The sequence below is a fragment of the Anolis sagrei genome, chromosome 4, assembly GCF_037176765.1.
Source record: "Anolis sagrei isolate rAnoSag1 chromosome 4, rAnoSag1.mat, whole genome shotgun sequence".
NCBI lineage: Eukaryota > Metazoa > Chordata > Lepidosauria > Squamata > Dactyloidae > Anolis > Anolis sagrei.
In genome coordinates, this window is record NC_090024.1 from 193958625 (window position 1) to 193973575 (window position 14951).

At 41.2% G+C, this 14951-nt stretch overlaps 1 protein-coding gene across 1 annotated transcript in view; it reads left to right on the top strand.

The window, feature by feature from the left end:
- Nucleotides 1-236: 236 nt before the first annotated feature.
- TMCC2 (transmembrane and coiled-coil domain family 2) overlaps nucleotides 237-14951 on the top strand; it is a 99754-nt gene continuing 85039 nt past the window's right edge. The window contains exons 1-2 of the mRNA XM_060772921.2: nucleotides 237-470; nucleotides 1560-1781. Coding sequence (XP_060628904.1) covers nucleotides 1593-1781 — 189 coding nt within the window. The 5' untranslated portion in view covers nucleotides 237-470; nucleotides 1560-1592. The remainder of the gene's footprint in view (nucleotides 471-1559; nucleotides 1782-14951) is intronic.

Below are 14951 nucleotides of genomic sequence, written 5' to 3' on the forward strand. Positions count from 1 at the left end.
TCCTCCTCCCGCCTCCTCCCCTGCAAAGCCGCAGCCCAGTGCAGCACCATTCCCCTATTGACAGCTCCTGGGAAGAGAGGAAGGGAGGGGGCCTGGAGGAGGAGGAGGAGCTGGAGGAGAAGGCGGGGCCGAGAGGAGCCCCCGGCCAACCGAGCCTGGGAATGGCGCGAGGGGCTCGACCGCCGCTGGCTCTCCAGATCGGGCTCACCTCCTGATTGGCCGGGCCCGGCTGTCAATCCCCGCATCCAAGCCGGCTCGCTGGGGTTGGGTGGGTGAGGCGGAGGGCTCTGCTCTGGAAGCTCCGGGCTCAAGAGAGGCACAAGCCAAGCCGGCCAGATCGCCAGCCAGACAAGCAGCTGCCGGACCTATTCAGAGGGAGAACCCAGGGAGAGAGACATGCACTCATCGGAAGGGAATCTGCAGCCCCGCCAGGCGCTGAGAGCAGGCTGGCTCTTGAGCTTCCCTAACCAGTGAGTAGAGGCATGGGAGGGAAGGGGCCCTGCGTAGATGCATGTCAATAACACCCCCAAAGACCACCACGGGCACCTCTTGTGGCTTGAGTTTGGGTTGGGGCCCGGGAGGGACTCACTATGACAGTGGCTAGAGCTGGAAGAGACCTCAAAGGTCATTTGACACCATCAAAGCCCTCCCGACAGATAGCCATCCAGCCTGTGCTTAAAAATCTCCAGGAGAGGAGACTCCAGCACCCTCCCAGGCAGCACATTCCACTTATTGGCTTAGATGGGGTGTTCTTTCCTGCCATTGGAATCCCACCCAATGCAACCAGTTTCTTCTCTGCCTAGCTTCTTCTCTGCCCAGCTTCTTCCTCCGGTCTGCTTCTCTGTGCATTTCACAGCTCGATGTTTGGGTGGGAACCCGGGAGGGATTCATTATGACATTGGTTAGAGCTGGAAGAGGCCCCAAAGGACATTTGACACCATCAAAGCCCTCCCAACAGATGGCCATCCAGCCTGTGCTTAAAAACCTCCAGGAAAGGAGACTCCAGCTCCCTCCCAGGCAGCACATTCCACTTATTGGCTTAGGTGGGATCTTCTTTCCTGCCATTGGAATCCCACCCAATGTAACCAGTTGGGATGGAGGCTTCTTCTCTGCCCAGCTCCTTCCTCCGGCCTGGTTTTCTGTGCATTTCACAGCTCGAAGTTTGGGTGGGAGCCTGGGAAGGAGTCATGACATTGGCTAGAGCTGGAAGAGACCCCAAAGGACATTTGACACCATCAAAGCCCTCCCAGCAGATGGCCATCCAGCCTGTGCTTTAAAGCCTCCAGGAAAGGCGACTCCAGCATCCTCCCAAGCAGCACATTTCACTTATTGGCTTAGGTGGGATCTCCTTTCCTGCCATTTGAATCCAGTGCAATACAGCCAGTTTGGATAGAGGCTTCTTCTCTGCCCAGCGTTTCCCACTAGTCTGCTTTTCTGTGTATTTCACAGAATTTCACAGCCCTCTCTAAGCAGGCTATGTGTGTTTTTCTTCTTCTTCCACCTTTCTCTCCCCTTCCCCCCTTCCTTCCTTCCTCTCCTTCATTTTGGCTGCTTTCAAGGGTCAAGAGAACCGGCTCGACCTGCCCCCCAGCATGAAGAGGTGCAAATCGGATGAGCTGCAGCAGCCGGAGGAAGACCCCACTGGGGCCGAAGATGCCCCCATCCTGCCCACCATGGATGCCAAGCCTGGGGATGCAGCGGCCGGCCAGTCAGATTCGGGGGCCTCCAATCCCAACCCACCAACCCATCCTGTCACCCGGAGCAAACCTCCTGATCTAAAGGTCAGCTTCTTTGCAATTCCCCGGCTTCTTGGCAGGGGGTTGGACTGGATGGCCCATGAGAATCCAACTCTGTGATTCTATGATTCCATGATTCTATGTCTACCTGTTCTGCTTTTCCTTGGAAAATTGCTTGTTGCTATTGTTGTTGATGCTGCTGCCTCGAGACAGATGCCTAACTGTCAAGTGGGAAAGGATTGAATTATTTAACGGCATCAATATTCTGCAAAAACGCCACAGGTCTCACATATTCAAGGAGCACCAATCAACCCTCTCTTTGCATTATATCCAACTGCCAAAAAAAATTCCTGGTATTTGATCTTCTTATGAATGTAGACCAGCATGGGTGAACTTGGGCCCTCCCTCCAAGTGTTTTAGACTTCAACTCCCACCATTCTTAACAGACTTAAGTGGATGGGGGGGGGGGGGGGGGAAGGACCTGAGGCTGTTAGGAATGGCGGGAGTTGAAGTCCAAAACACCTGAAGGGAGGGGCCAAGTTTGCCCAGGCCTGATGTAAACTCACAGTTAACCTTAACCAGAACTCAAGCAACATGGAACAGTAAGTAGACATTTCCAGCAGCCCCAGGTGGCATAGCCGATTAAACCGCTGAGCTGCTGATCTTGCTGAACAAAAGGTTGGTGCTTTGAAGCCGGGGAGCTGAGTGAATTCTCACTGTTAGGCCCAGCTTCTACCAACCTAGCAGTTGGAAAACATGCAAATGTGACTAGATAAATAGGTACTGCTTTGGCAAAAAGGTAACAATGCTCCATGCAGTCATGCTGGCCGCATGACCTTGGAGGCAACTACAAACAATGCCAGCTCTTTGGCTTAGAAATGGAGGTGAACACCATCCCCCAGAGTTCCACATGACTAAACTTAATGTCAGGGGAAACCTTTATCTTTCATCCAGTGGTATTCTGCTTCCAAAATGTCATGGATCCCAGTGGAGTTCACATGAACTTGATCATCAACTATCATTTTCTGTGTATAAACACTCCATGCCCAGTAATATGTTATGGGGTACTGGATAATTAATAATAGCGAGGTATTAGACATACAAATAATTCAATATCTCTGAGAAACGTGGGTTCATCAAGAGATGGCTTATTTGATTATAAGGGATGGTTCTATATCTTATTTCTCCAAAGCATGTGATGCTAAATAGTTAGAGATATAATACTGGATATAAAGTATTGGGGTGAACCAGAAGGGATACACATAAATTTATTTGTTGTAGGGCCAATACAAAAAACATACTTTATTTGTAACCTGCCCTAACTCCCCAAGGGTATGATTTGATTTTTTTCCCCTCTTACACTCCTCAACAGAGCCACATGTTTATAAAATATGCTCAAATAAATCTTAGGTAAAGGCAAAGGTTTCCCATGACATTAAGTATATTCGTGTCCAACTCTGGGAGGTGGTGCTCATCTCCATTTCTAGACCAAAGAGCAGGCGTTGTCCGTAGACACTTCCAAGGTCATGTGGCAAGCATGACAGCATGGAGTGCTGTTACCTTCCTGCAGAAGTGGTACCTATTGCTCTACACACATTTGCATATTTTCGAACATGTTTTGTAGCCCAGAGTACCAGCTTCAGTTAGTGCATCTGCTGGTTGGCAGAAGTTGGGGCTAACAGTGGGAGCTCACCCTGCTCCCCAGATTTGAACCGCCAGCCTTTTGATCAGCAAGTTCAGCAGCTCAGCAGTTTAGTTCGTATTCCCAACTAAAATGTAAAACATAAATAAATAAAGCAAAATATGTTTCACTTGCAGGGGTTTATATTAAGGGTCTTTGACAAGCAAATTCTGTATGGAGGTCATATTCTGTATGGAGGTTCAGGAGTTTCCCAGTATTCCCATTGGCCTTCTTGTATACAGTCAGTCATTTAGCTTCTGTAAAAACAGTGATGTTTCTTAACCTCTTTGGTAGAGTCAAAGTGCATAAATGGACTAGAGGTGTGCCTGGGTTCGTAAGTTAGAACATAATGTTTTTATAAGTTTGGGAGAAACTTTTTTTCTGAAGTGATTAGAAAGGGTCTTTTGTAAACCTGAAGAAGGTTTTCCCTGTTGCTTTTTTAGGCCACAGGTTTGTTTGTTTGTATTTCGGCTAGTAATTTCCCTGGACTTGTTTGAGAAGCTACAGGACTGCAGGCTGATTTTTGCTCAGTGTTTGTTCTTGTCAGTGACCTCAGTTGGAGAATGTGTTCTAACAGAAAGAATTCTGCAGAGACAGCTCAGAAGGTGAGCAGATTTTGGTCTTGGCAGTCCTTTTTGCAATTCTGCACAAATCTCCTTCTACAGCCATTCTGAGGACCTGTAGCTTCAGACGTGGACGACAAAGGAGAGCACCATCAAATTAAAATATACAAAAGATATACTTGACTCCCACCTTAAGAAATTAGCTTTGTTTCTGCTATAATTCCCAGCATGCTTGCCCTGCATTTGGCTCCTATGCTGTGTGCTACTACTTCTCCTGCATTTCTTCAACTTGCCTCTATGTTAGCACTTATTTACTCCTTCACGTCAAGTGATTGGGCCTGCACAAGTTAAACACTCTTTCTTTTGGGCTTCCTTTTCATTCTCTCTACTTTTCTCTTTTGACATTTCCAGGTATATGTGATTATTGCAGCTTTGAAAACCTCTGAATCATGTCTCTTTCTAAATCAGTAAGATATGCAACATTATTTTATATTGGCGCCCCATGCTCTGCATAGCTTCTAAAACTCTCAGTGGTGGTGAACGTGCATTATGCTTTTATGATTCATATTCAGTCCTTGGCATGTAAAGATTCTGATAGCAGATGATGTAAAATATGTCTCTCTATGTGAGACTCTGGAGAGCAGACTGTAAAGAATTTGATGGACAAACCGACTGACAACATGGTAGAGTTTTATATTTGTATAATAGTCAATCATACTTAACAGACATTTTCTTCAGTGTAATTCCACTCCTGCTCTCCAAATTGGTATGGCTCTTATTAAATCTGCAACTATCCAAGTATTTGGCTGCAGTGGGTCTTTCTTGAAATATAGACAGGTTGAAGAGCACTTATGCTCCAAGCCTAACCTGTTGAATACCCTGTAGTAACCCACTGCAGCAGGCAGTAAGTAGATCAACAAAGAATGTTCATCTCCCCTAATAGGATTAAATGCATGTGCAATGGAGGGAAGGCCCCTTCTCATTCCTCCAGGAAGCTTTTGTGTGCGACTACAAGGCAAGCACACAAATATAACCAATGGCGGAGAGGGGTGAAAATAATAGTTTTAGAAAAGAGTATTCAGTCAATTCCATTGCATTTATTTTTAATGTTTCTGGTAGGTGCAACAGGCATTGCTACATTTCAGGAGCATGAGCAAACTTAATTAGCAATAGACACAAAATGTTCCATGGTTTAAGGGAAAACAGTAGGAACAATTTTCCAGTTTTAGTATTTGTCTGGAATCCTAATAATCATTTCTCCTTTCTTGAAATGAATAAAATAAACTACAACTGGTTTTCCCCCTTTAAATTAACCTAATTAAATGCTAATATGTGTAAAAATGTTCTTGTCTGCTATTGACAAAACAACAGTGAGTAATAACAATCAGCATTTAGAAATAACAGCACTTTAGTACAAGTGGTGCCTTTTGTCTTTTGGCTATGTTGTGCAAAAATGAAGGAGCATCTGTGGTCTCCATTTTGTAGTATGAAACACTAATGCAGCAGCAAAGCAAGAAACACAGATGGCTATCATTCCTTGTATTCAGAAGAACTGCACAGGCTTACACTAACTAGAAAGAGAACCTGAAATACCAAAGGCTCAACTGTGTCATACAGGAATCAATTATTAATACCGGTGATTTTCTCTATAGTCAGTAAAGTAATTGCACAGTAACACAAGGCCCCTGTTTATATAGCTGTTGATTCACACAGATCTGGACTTTTAAAAATTGGACTTCCTTGCTGAAGTTATGGCTTCTAAACTGTGAGGGTTGGCAGTCTAGATACAAGAGAACAGCAGGTAAGCACATCTTGGGAGCAGCATAAACTCCACTGAAACAACAAGATTAATGGTTTTACACAGCCAGACTTAACCCAAGCTACTTTCCTCTTTAGAAATTAACCTGTTGTCCATTGCTGTATCATTTATCATTGATGCATTAATTTGTTTGTTTATATCGCTATAGCCCCCAGCCCTCCAAGGTAGTTAACAGTAAAAGATCTTCAATTTCCAGAAGCAGATGGGTCAAATAAAAGATGGAGGGCAATCAAAATGAGAACTTCAATTCTGCTTAATATTTTCTCTTCCTCACTGTAGAAACAAGACCTAAAGACAAAACATATAGCTTCCGAGAGTATAAGTCTGAAAGAGTTTGCCTGTGTTTTACTTGGGCATCATTGAGATTGCAGAGTAACTATCATTCCCAAGAGATGTCAATGGAAGAAGAGAAACAACAAATTTCCATTGTGCCCCATGATTCTCTAGGTTTGGGCTGAACTCTTAAATCTGAGTTGCTTGTAGACTGTGCATTCTCACTTATTTTTTCCCTCAAGACTATCATATTTTAGATTTAAGATTGATTCCTTTTTTGTGAGTACATATTTGACATGGTAGATTTATATATGAGACCCCGTGTGGTGTAGCATTTTAAGCAATGGGCTACGACTGAAGAATAGAGTTCAAATTACTGCTTGAGCAACGAAATCCTCTGGGTGACCTTGGGCAAGTCACACTCACAGCCTCAGAGGAAGGCAAAGACAAACCCTCTCTAAACAAAGCTTGCCTAGACTTTAAAGCTTGCCTTGGCTTTAAGGGACCTAAGTCTGAAACTACTTGAAGACACACAACAAAAACAAGATTTATAAATGTATTTTATATATACCTGTCAGGCAGCACTCAGCATTTTCCCAGAAAGCTATTCAGAAGCATAAAGCCGAGTATATATCAAGAAGATATACAATTTCTGATCAAAAGTGAAGAAACCACCAAACCTAGAAAATGATCAGCATTATTTTTGAATGTGTCTTTGTACCATTTTTATAGATAATTATGCAAATGTCTTGAACTTTTGAAGGATTTTAACAAAGATTTATTTTAACATTTCATCATGTATCAACAAGATATTAGGCATGCAGTTGCATGGTTGGACAATGATGTAGTGATAACTTCATACATGTGGCCATTCTTCTTGACAATTCCCATAGTCATATCCCATTTCCACAAATGAATCTAGCTGTATTGATCCACAACCGTGAATTGCTTCTATTAGTTTTTGTATTGGCTGGTAGCTACAGGTATTTTGTAATACTAGAAAAACCAAGCTGCTCCAAAATATTTCGTATTGTAACCAATATAGTTCATAATATAATCCTGCTGGGAAAATGCATCCCTCAAACTACTGTGAAAATTGCACCTAAGTTCAGAGAGGATAAAGAAGTCTGATCAGATGGCTGCTGTTGCTGCTGCTGCTGTTGTTGTATCTTTTATGACATAGGATGACTCTTAAGGAAAACTTATTGTGGAATTTGCTAGCCAGGATTTTTTCAGAGGACAGTTTTCATTAGCCTTCTAAATGAGCTGGAACTGTCCAAGGCCACCCAATGAGTTTTCATGGCTGAGCAGGGATTTGAACCAGTGGTTCTCAACCTGTGGGTCTCCAGATGTTTTGGCCCTCAACTCCCAGAAATTCTAACAGCTGGTAAACTAACCAGGAGTTGTAAGCCAAAACATCCAGGGACCCACAGGTTGAGAACCACTGCAATAAACTGAAGTGGAATCCTAACAAGGCAAAGGCTTGGTGAATCAGTAGTCCTTGGATCCAGGAACTGGTAAACACCTATTCTGGACTGGGTTGGACTCCCCCTGAAGGAGTAGGTGGGAATGTAGCTTGGGAGTACTCTTAAATCAATTTCTGTCACTAGGGATCCCAGCAGACTTTGTAGCCCAGAATGCCAGCTTCAGTTTATGCATCTGCCGTGGCTTTTCCTGAACTGAGATAACCTAGCCACAGTGGCAACCACCTGATTGAAATGACTGTATTGTGCACTTTGAGGGGCTGTCCTTGAAGACAACTTGGAAGAGCAACTTGCACAAAATGTAGCAGCTCAACTGATGACTGGAGTACCATATAGACAGTGTTAACAATAAAATATATACTTATTTATTATTTACTGTTTATTTACCATATTTGTATCACACCTTTCTCAACCCTGAAGGGGACTAAAGGTGGCCTTTCAAAGGCAACAATTCAATGCTGCATGGATGCATATATCAACGAATAAACAAAGCATTAAAACCAACCAATTAAAACATAACATTAAAAAAACAATTAAAATCACATAATCCAGGTCATACTTCCAAGTCATTTAATGCAAAATATTTTTAAAATATTTGCTTCTAGCCCAAAAACTTAGAACAACCCGTTTTTAAAAATAATTCTTTGACTGCTGTTTTTTCTCTGTATTATTTTATAGTTAGATAGTTAAAAGAGTTGTTCTCTTTTTGAAGTATGTTTTTAATTAGGTGGAAGTTTCCAGCACAGGTGTTGTCTTTATCGTCATCATTAACCTATCTGTAAAAAGCAATCCGTCTTTCAACATTCCTCTTTCAATGTGGTGTATTTCATTCTGAAGGACAAACCAACCTCACCTCTGTTTGGGTTTGTCATGGCTAAAAATTTCAATTGTGGAGATTGTGTACTAAAGTTTTCTGGAATCAGGGTATGTATTCCCTGGAAATGAACAGCCTTTGACTTTCAATATTCCAAAATATGCAGTGAATTTAGCCGTATTCATGTTTTTCTGATAAGCAACGGATTGACTACAGAGCAAACAGAAACTTGGATTAAAGAGGCCTTTAGCAAAAGAGGAGGGGGAGGGGGAGGGGGGGGAGGGGGGAGGGGGGAGGGGGGAGGGGGGAGGGGGGAGGAAGTCAGTACAAAACTGAGTTGTTTGGTTTGCCAGAGTTTGTCAGAGTTGCGACCCTGGCATATGTCTGATCTGCCATCTTCTTTAACTGCCTTTGTATGAGAAGATCTCTCATACAAAGAACCCATGAGTATTAAAATGGGAGTACTTTTCATATACTACAGCTTGTAGAAAGCTCATTTATCTTTTTTTCTTATGCCTGTAGATTGTAAAGTAATAAGCAGTTGTGTTGAGCAGCTATTTGTGTTTTAATAGGACCTCTTAAAGGATGCTCCCAGTCAAACATATGCTGAACCAGTTACACATTTCTTCTAGCTGAATTAGTAACAGTAATTTCTTCACATCAGATAATACAGGTTGTGATTGAGGATGCATTGATAGAGAAAAGAGCAAGTAAAGAGCAAATCGGCCGTAAGCAGTCTTTGTGACTTTTAATTTCTCTGTCTTTGTGGGTTAGAGTGAAAGTGGGTTGTGGTAGTAGGCATTACCCTTTTGTGTTTCTTTAATTTTGTCCTTATCCTTTATTACCTTGCTTTATTTCCTATGATTCTTCATCTTTCTGCTCCCCCCCCCCCTTTTTGTGTTTTCTTCACTACCTGTTGGTTAGTTCCAACTAGAGTAGGCCGATTGAATCAGTAACTGAATTGTAATGCAACACATAGGTAAAATCCATCAATGTAATAGGTCTGTTCTCATGAGGAGTAACAACAGAATGTAGGTTTGTCTTTTTGGATTGCTTGTTTTGCTTTCTTACCTTTTTCTTTACATTTGTACTTACATCCTACTCCCCTGCAGCTTTTGTGACCTTTAGAAAAAGTATGAGGCCGTATCATATGGACACCTGCATGTGTGCATATGTAAATAAGATGTGCTGAACAATCCTTTGTGAGCATAGTAGGACTAAGCCCCACTTTATTTAATGAGGATACCCCTGTGTGAGCAGTGATAATAATGCATTTGTATAAAGGACAGGTGAAGGAAGACATTTATGTGTGTACATGGAAACGGGGAAATAAGGCTAGGAAAAGGTAAAAGAGAATAGACCTGCATTTCTTATAGGTGAGTAAAAGATATTTCAGCATGTGTGGCTTGTTATGCTCTGTGTTCCTTTGTATCTAGCATTCCACGAGGATTAAGTTCGATCAGGTGTCAGTTTCAAATTTCATTGTAGTTCAGAAGTGTAGCTATGATTCGCTCTTCCTGAGTCTATTATAGATCCTTTTTAAAAAGATAGTGGCAATATATTTATAAATTTATACAACAGAGTTTGGGTTTTGGTGGAATAGAGAAATGTGGGTTCAAATTGTGTGGTAGAAAGCAGATCCCACCTTTGTCTTTTGACAATGTTGCTTACACTTTAGTCTTCCTTTGCTTTTTTCCCCTGCGAACTAGATTTATGTTGGAGCAACCACCTGCCAGATCAAAGGAGCAGTTTTGTGTTGTAGTGCTGTTCGCTCTCCCTTGTTTTCTGTCCAACCAGCTGCCACTGCATTTTGCCTATTCTAACCTGTCCAAGAATAGGTCTTGAACACATCAATGTAAGCTGTCCCATTATTGGGTGTGTGTATATGTTTTCTAGACATTTGCAGAATTATGTTGATATCATGAATTATGCAGGGTTTTCTTAAGCAAGAATACTTGGAGGTGGTTTTGCTCGTTCCTTCCTCTGAAAGAGGGGTTCCCAACCTGTGATCCGTGAACCATCAGTTGTCCGCAAGAACTAAAATATAGTCAATGGTGTCACCATTACTACACTGCTGCAACGAGAGTGACTGGTCTCGTGAAACCCTCTTATAGTGTCGAGGATTATTAAACATGTTTTTCTGTGGGTGAGCACATGGTGATTACTGGATGGCATATATGTTCTGTATCAGAAACTAGAGCTGATGTGGTCTATTCAATGCAGTTTTCTGAATCAGCACCCCAAATAACCAAACCAAATCTAAAGTTGAACAAAAACCGATTTGTAATCCCTTTGGTGCTAATGTTGGCGAATGGTCCTTGTTGAAAGTGGTCCCTAGTCAAAAAAAGTTTGGGAAACACTGCTCAAAAATATAGCCTACACCATCTGGAATTCATTGGTAATTGTCAATCAAAATACTTACCAGGCCTGACCCTGCTTAGCTTTCAAGATCAGGAAGCCCTTTCTGCATTTAGAATATTTAGGCTGGATGTTCCTTTAACTGGCAGCTTTGAAGACTGAATATGGATCCAGAGTCTTGGAAAGTTGAAAAAGTAAATAATTACAATTATAGTCCCAATTACTCCCCTGTGTAGTTGTGGTTGAAAAGTAATCTTTTTCTCCCTCACTATTCAGAAGTAACTAAAATAGTTTACCCCACCCCCAAAATCATAGTACTCCAGCCTGGGGGTCCATAGTAGAAAACACAGCAACACACTGAGGCCTCATATGTCATGTAGCTATAAAACAGTTACAGTTCATTAGTCTGAAGTGATCCCACATTATGTTGCCATCATGTAATTTAATTATTATAGGACACAATGAAGTAACTAAATAAAAGTAGTTATACCTGGCTGTGCCTTACATTGTCACATATGCTTCTATTACAGTATCATTTAGGAACCCCCATTCACAATGAATAAAATTGGGTTCAATCTGCTTTTTGGGTAACAAAATATATTAATATATATAAAAAAGGTTTTGATGTTCTGCTGCCATATTTGCATAGATGAAGAAGAGTGTGTTGATCTGTATGTACACTGCATGTGAAAGTAAAAGTGTGGTATTGTATATATTATCCCCCCTTCAAGTACCAGTTCAGTTCATCTTTTTGTGAGTGAGCCTTTCATAAGGGAAATGGACCAGGAAGAGTGTCTGGCAAGAAGCAACAGCAGATGAATGGCCTCATTCTGCCTGAGATGTGCTGAATGGCTGGCAGTTATGTGCTCACCAACAAGATGCCTTAATGAAATATATATATATATATATATCAAGTCACTTTATTATCAAGAAAGGGGGGGGGGGGTTAAAGCCCTGTGGAGAACCGTTTCCTAACTGTCGGGCTTTTTACTGATTAACAATCAATATGGGGTTTTGGCAATGTTCTTTATAACATCTAAGTACGATATCATTTTTCAAGCAGCATGTTGAAATTTCTTCAACTAAATATGTGCATGGAATCACTGTAGGGTGCTTCATGGTTTTTCCACTAAGGCATACATACAATGCTTCTACAAAGCAAACAGCTGTTTCCATCTTCAAGCAAGCTGATGCTCCTATCTATCTATCTATCTATCTATCTATCTATCTATTTCCCCACATACTTCTCCAAAAGATATTATTCATGCCTTGGAGTAAGCAGCTTCTAGAAAGGAAACAAGCATTCCCAGTATGTTAGCTAATTTTGTTAAAAACAGGAATAATTTAAAGCAGGGTTGAGATGTTATTAAACTGCAACATTCCCAGCATTTCTCACTGTTGCCCATGCTGGCTGGGGCTGCTGGGATTTGCAATCACAGTCATACAGTTCTCACCCCATGTTTAAAATGAGTGCAACTTAGACTGTTTGGGAGCCCCCCCCCCCCCCCAGTAGCACAGTGGGTTAAACCGCTGTGCTGCTGAACTTGTCGACTGAAAGGTCGCAGGTTTGAATCCAGGGAGTGGCGTGAGCTCCCGCCATTAGCCCCAACTTCTGCCAACCTCACAGTTCAAAAACATGCAAATGTGAGTAGATCAATAGGTACCACTCTGGCAAGAAGGTAACGGTGCTCCATGCAGTCATGCAGGCCACATGACCTTGGAGATGTCTACGGACAACGCCTGCTCTTTGGCTTAGAAATAGAGATGAGCACCAACCCCCAGAGTCAGACATGACTGGACTTAATGTCAGGGGAAAACCTTTACCTTTTTACCTAAAGACTGTCTGAGGATGATCACTATTTGTCTCTGAGCAATTATTTCACCCGTTTTGCCTCCAGATAAATGGAGAGGCTTTCTCACCTAATGAAAGCAGAAGTCAGGTTAATCCTAGCTGTGTTTAGTTTAAGACAAGTTAAAGTGGCTTGGTTGTCAGTATGGATGGAAATATGGCGGTGTTTTAACTGTCACTCTAGCAGTAGCTGGTGAATGATATATAGTGAAATCAGAAGCTGCTATTTTGACTAAGGAGGGGGAAAGCCTAAACACTGTGACTGGCAGCATCATGAATCTTTGATGGAGGCACATGTCAAATGAGGACTATATAGGTATATAGACAAGTTTTTAGTTTTCTGAATTTTTAAAAAGTAATTGCCATATTTACAAGAAAATAAACTGAAAAGCAAATAATTATTTTTAATGCAATTATAATGACAGTTTACACTCTTTGAGGCACTGGAATTGTAATAGTTAATTAATTTTGAAGTTTACATTCCAAGCTTTCATTTCTCATTATCTACTGCCTGACATTTTGAAACTGGAAATGGTCAGATACCCAATCACACTTTGTAATTATAGCACTATCATTCTATTAATTGTGCCATGATTACATCCTGTGGAATCCTGGGATAAGTTGTTTGATTAAGTACTGGAGCTCTCTGGCTAAACATTATACATATTCATTTCTAAATTGCATATCCCAGGAATATAGTCATAGCCTTTTAGGTAGAATCATAATGTTGTGACTGTGTAGTTGATAACAAGGAAGTCCTTTGATATGACCTCTCTTACTCCATTTTGCAAGCTGTTGTCTGGGGACAGAATAAAGTCTTGTATCCAAAGTGAGAGCCATTTAAAACAGGCAGAAATCATGTGATCCTCAAGATGTTGTTGGGTTGCAACCCCCAATGTTTCTGAGATTTGACTGTATTGGTGGGAATTGTGGTCCAACATTGGAAGGGACATATGATTCCCACACTTGATATAGATCAAGAAGCTTGAGCAACATGTTTCCATGTCACAGGTTAGCACTGGCAATCTTACAACATGTTTTCTTTTAGTTTCTTTAGTCATATAGAAACATAGTCTTTTCCATATTTTTTTCTTTTGCATGTGCACTCTCAGTTTGTAATAAACAGAAATGGTAATGCTTTAGATCAGGTGTCCTCAAACTAAGGCCCAAGGGCCAGATACGGCCCTCCAAGGTTATTTACCCGGCCCTTGCTCAGGGTCAACCTAAGTCTGAAATGACTTGAAAGCACACAACAACAACAACAACAACAACAACAACAACAACCCTATCTCATCAGCCAAAAGCAGGCCCACAATTCCTATTAAAATACTAATAAGTTTATATTTGTTTAAATTGTTCTTCATTTTAATTATTGTATTGTTTTTAAGTGGGTTTTTTTTTTGCACTACAAATAAGATATGTGCAGTGTTCATAGGAATTCATTCATGTTTTTTTCAAATTATAATCCGGCCTTCCAACAGTTTGAGGGACTGTGACCTGGCCCTCTCTTTAAGAAGTTTGAGGACTCCTGCTTTAGATAGTAAAATCATTTTGTTTGGCAAGAAGGTGTATTCTTCAAAATATGTCCTTAACTGTAACAGAGTATTGATTGTGTCCCTTTCAGATCCCTTGCTCCTTTTTATTTTAGCTTAGTTTTGCAAACTTCCAATTCTTTTATATAACTGTGAGCCACGTATAACTGTAGTGCATTGTAGTGTGATGTCAGAATTCTTTGCAAGCTGAGCCCTTAGATTTTGTGCTGTGGGGGGAAAATCCCTCCTATTAAAATCATGGGTTCAGACATTTCTCCAGTGTAGTAATAGCATAGTTGTTAATCCTATTTTCACTCGCTGATGAGGGCCAAACTAGATGTATGTTCCATTATAAAGCTACTGAGTTTATTTTAAAGTTAATTTTAGGTGAGGGAGGGAACGTTTCAGTGGGGCTGCAGCACTGAATACATGTACATTAAATTCAGATGTTTTATGTGTTTTAGGTGCTTTGAATGCAATTTTCCTGCTTCTTGGCAGGGGGTTGGACTGGATGGCCCATGAGGTCTCTTCCAACTCTATGATTCTATGTTCACATTTTATTTTAGTTATAATTCTTGATAGATTATGTTTTTATTAAAGTTATATATGTCATGTTTAAGCTGTCCTTTTATGTGGGGTTATTCTGGGTTATTACGTTTGTACTTATTGCTATTGAGACATTGAATGTTTGCCTTTTTGTTTGTTGGGATCCGCCCTGAGTCCCCCTGGGGAGATAGGGTGGAATATAAATAAGGATGATTATGATTATTATTGAGGAGTAATCTTTTTTCTGCCTTAGACCTATTGAAAAAACTCTCCCTCCACCACTGGGTTTTTTTATA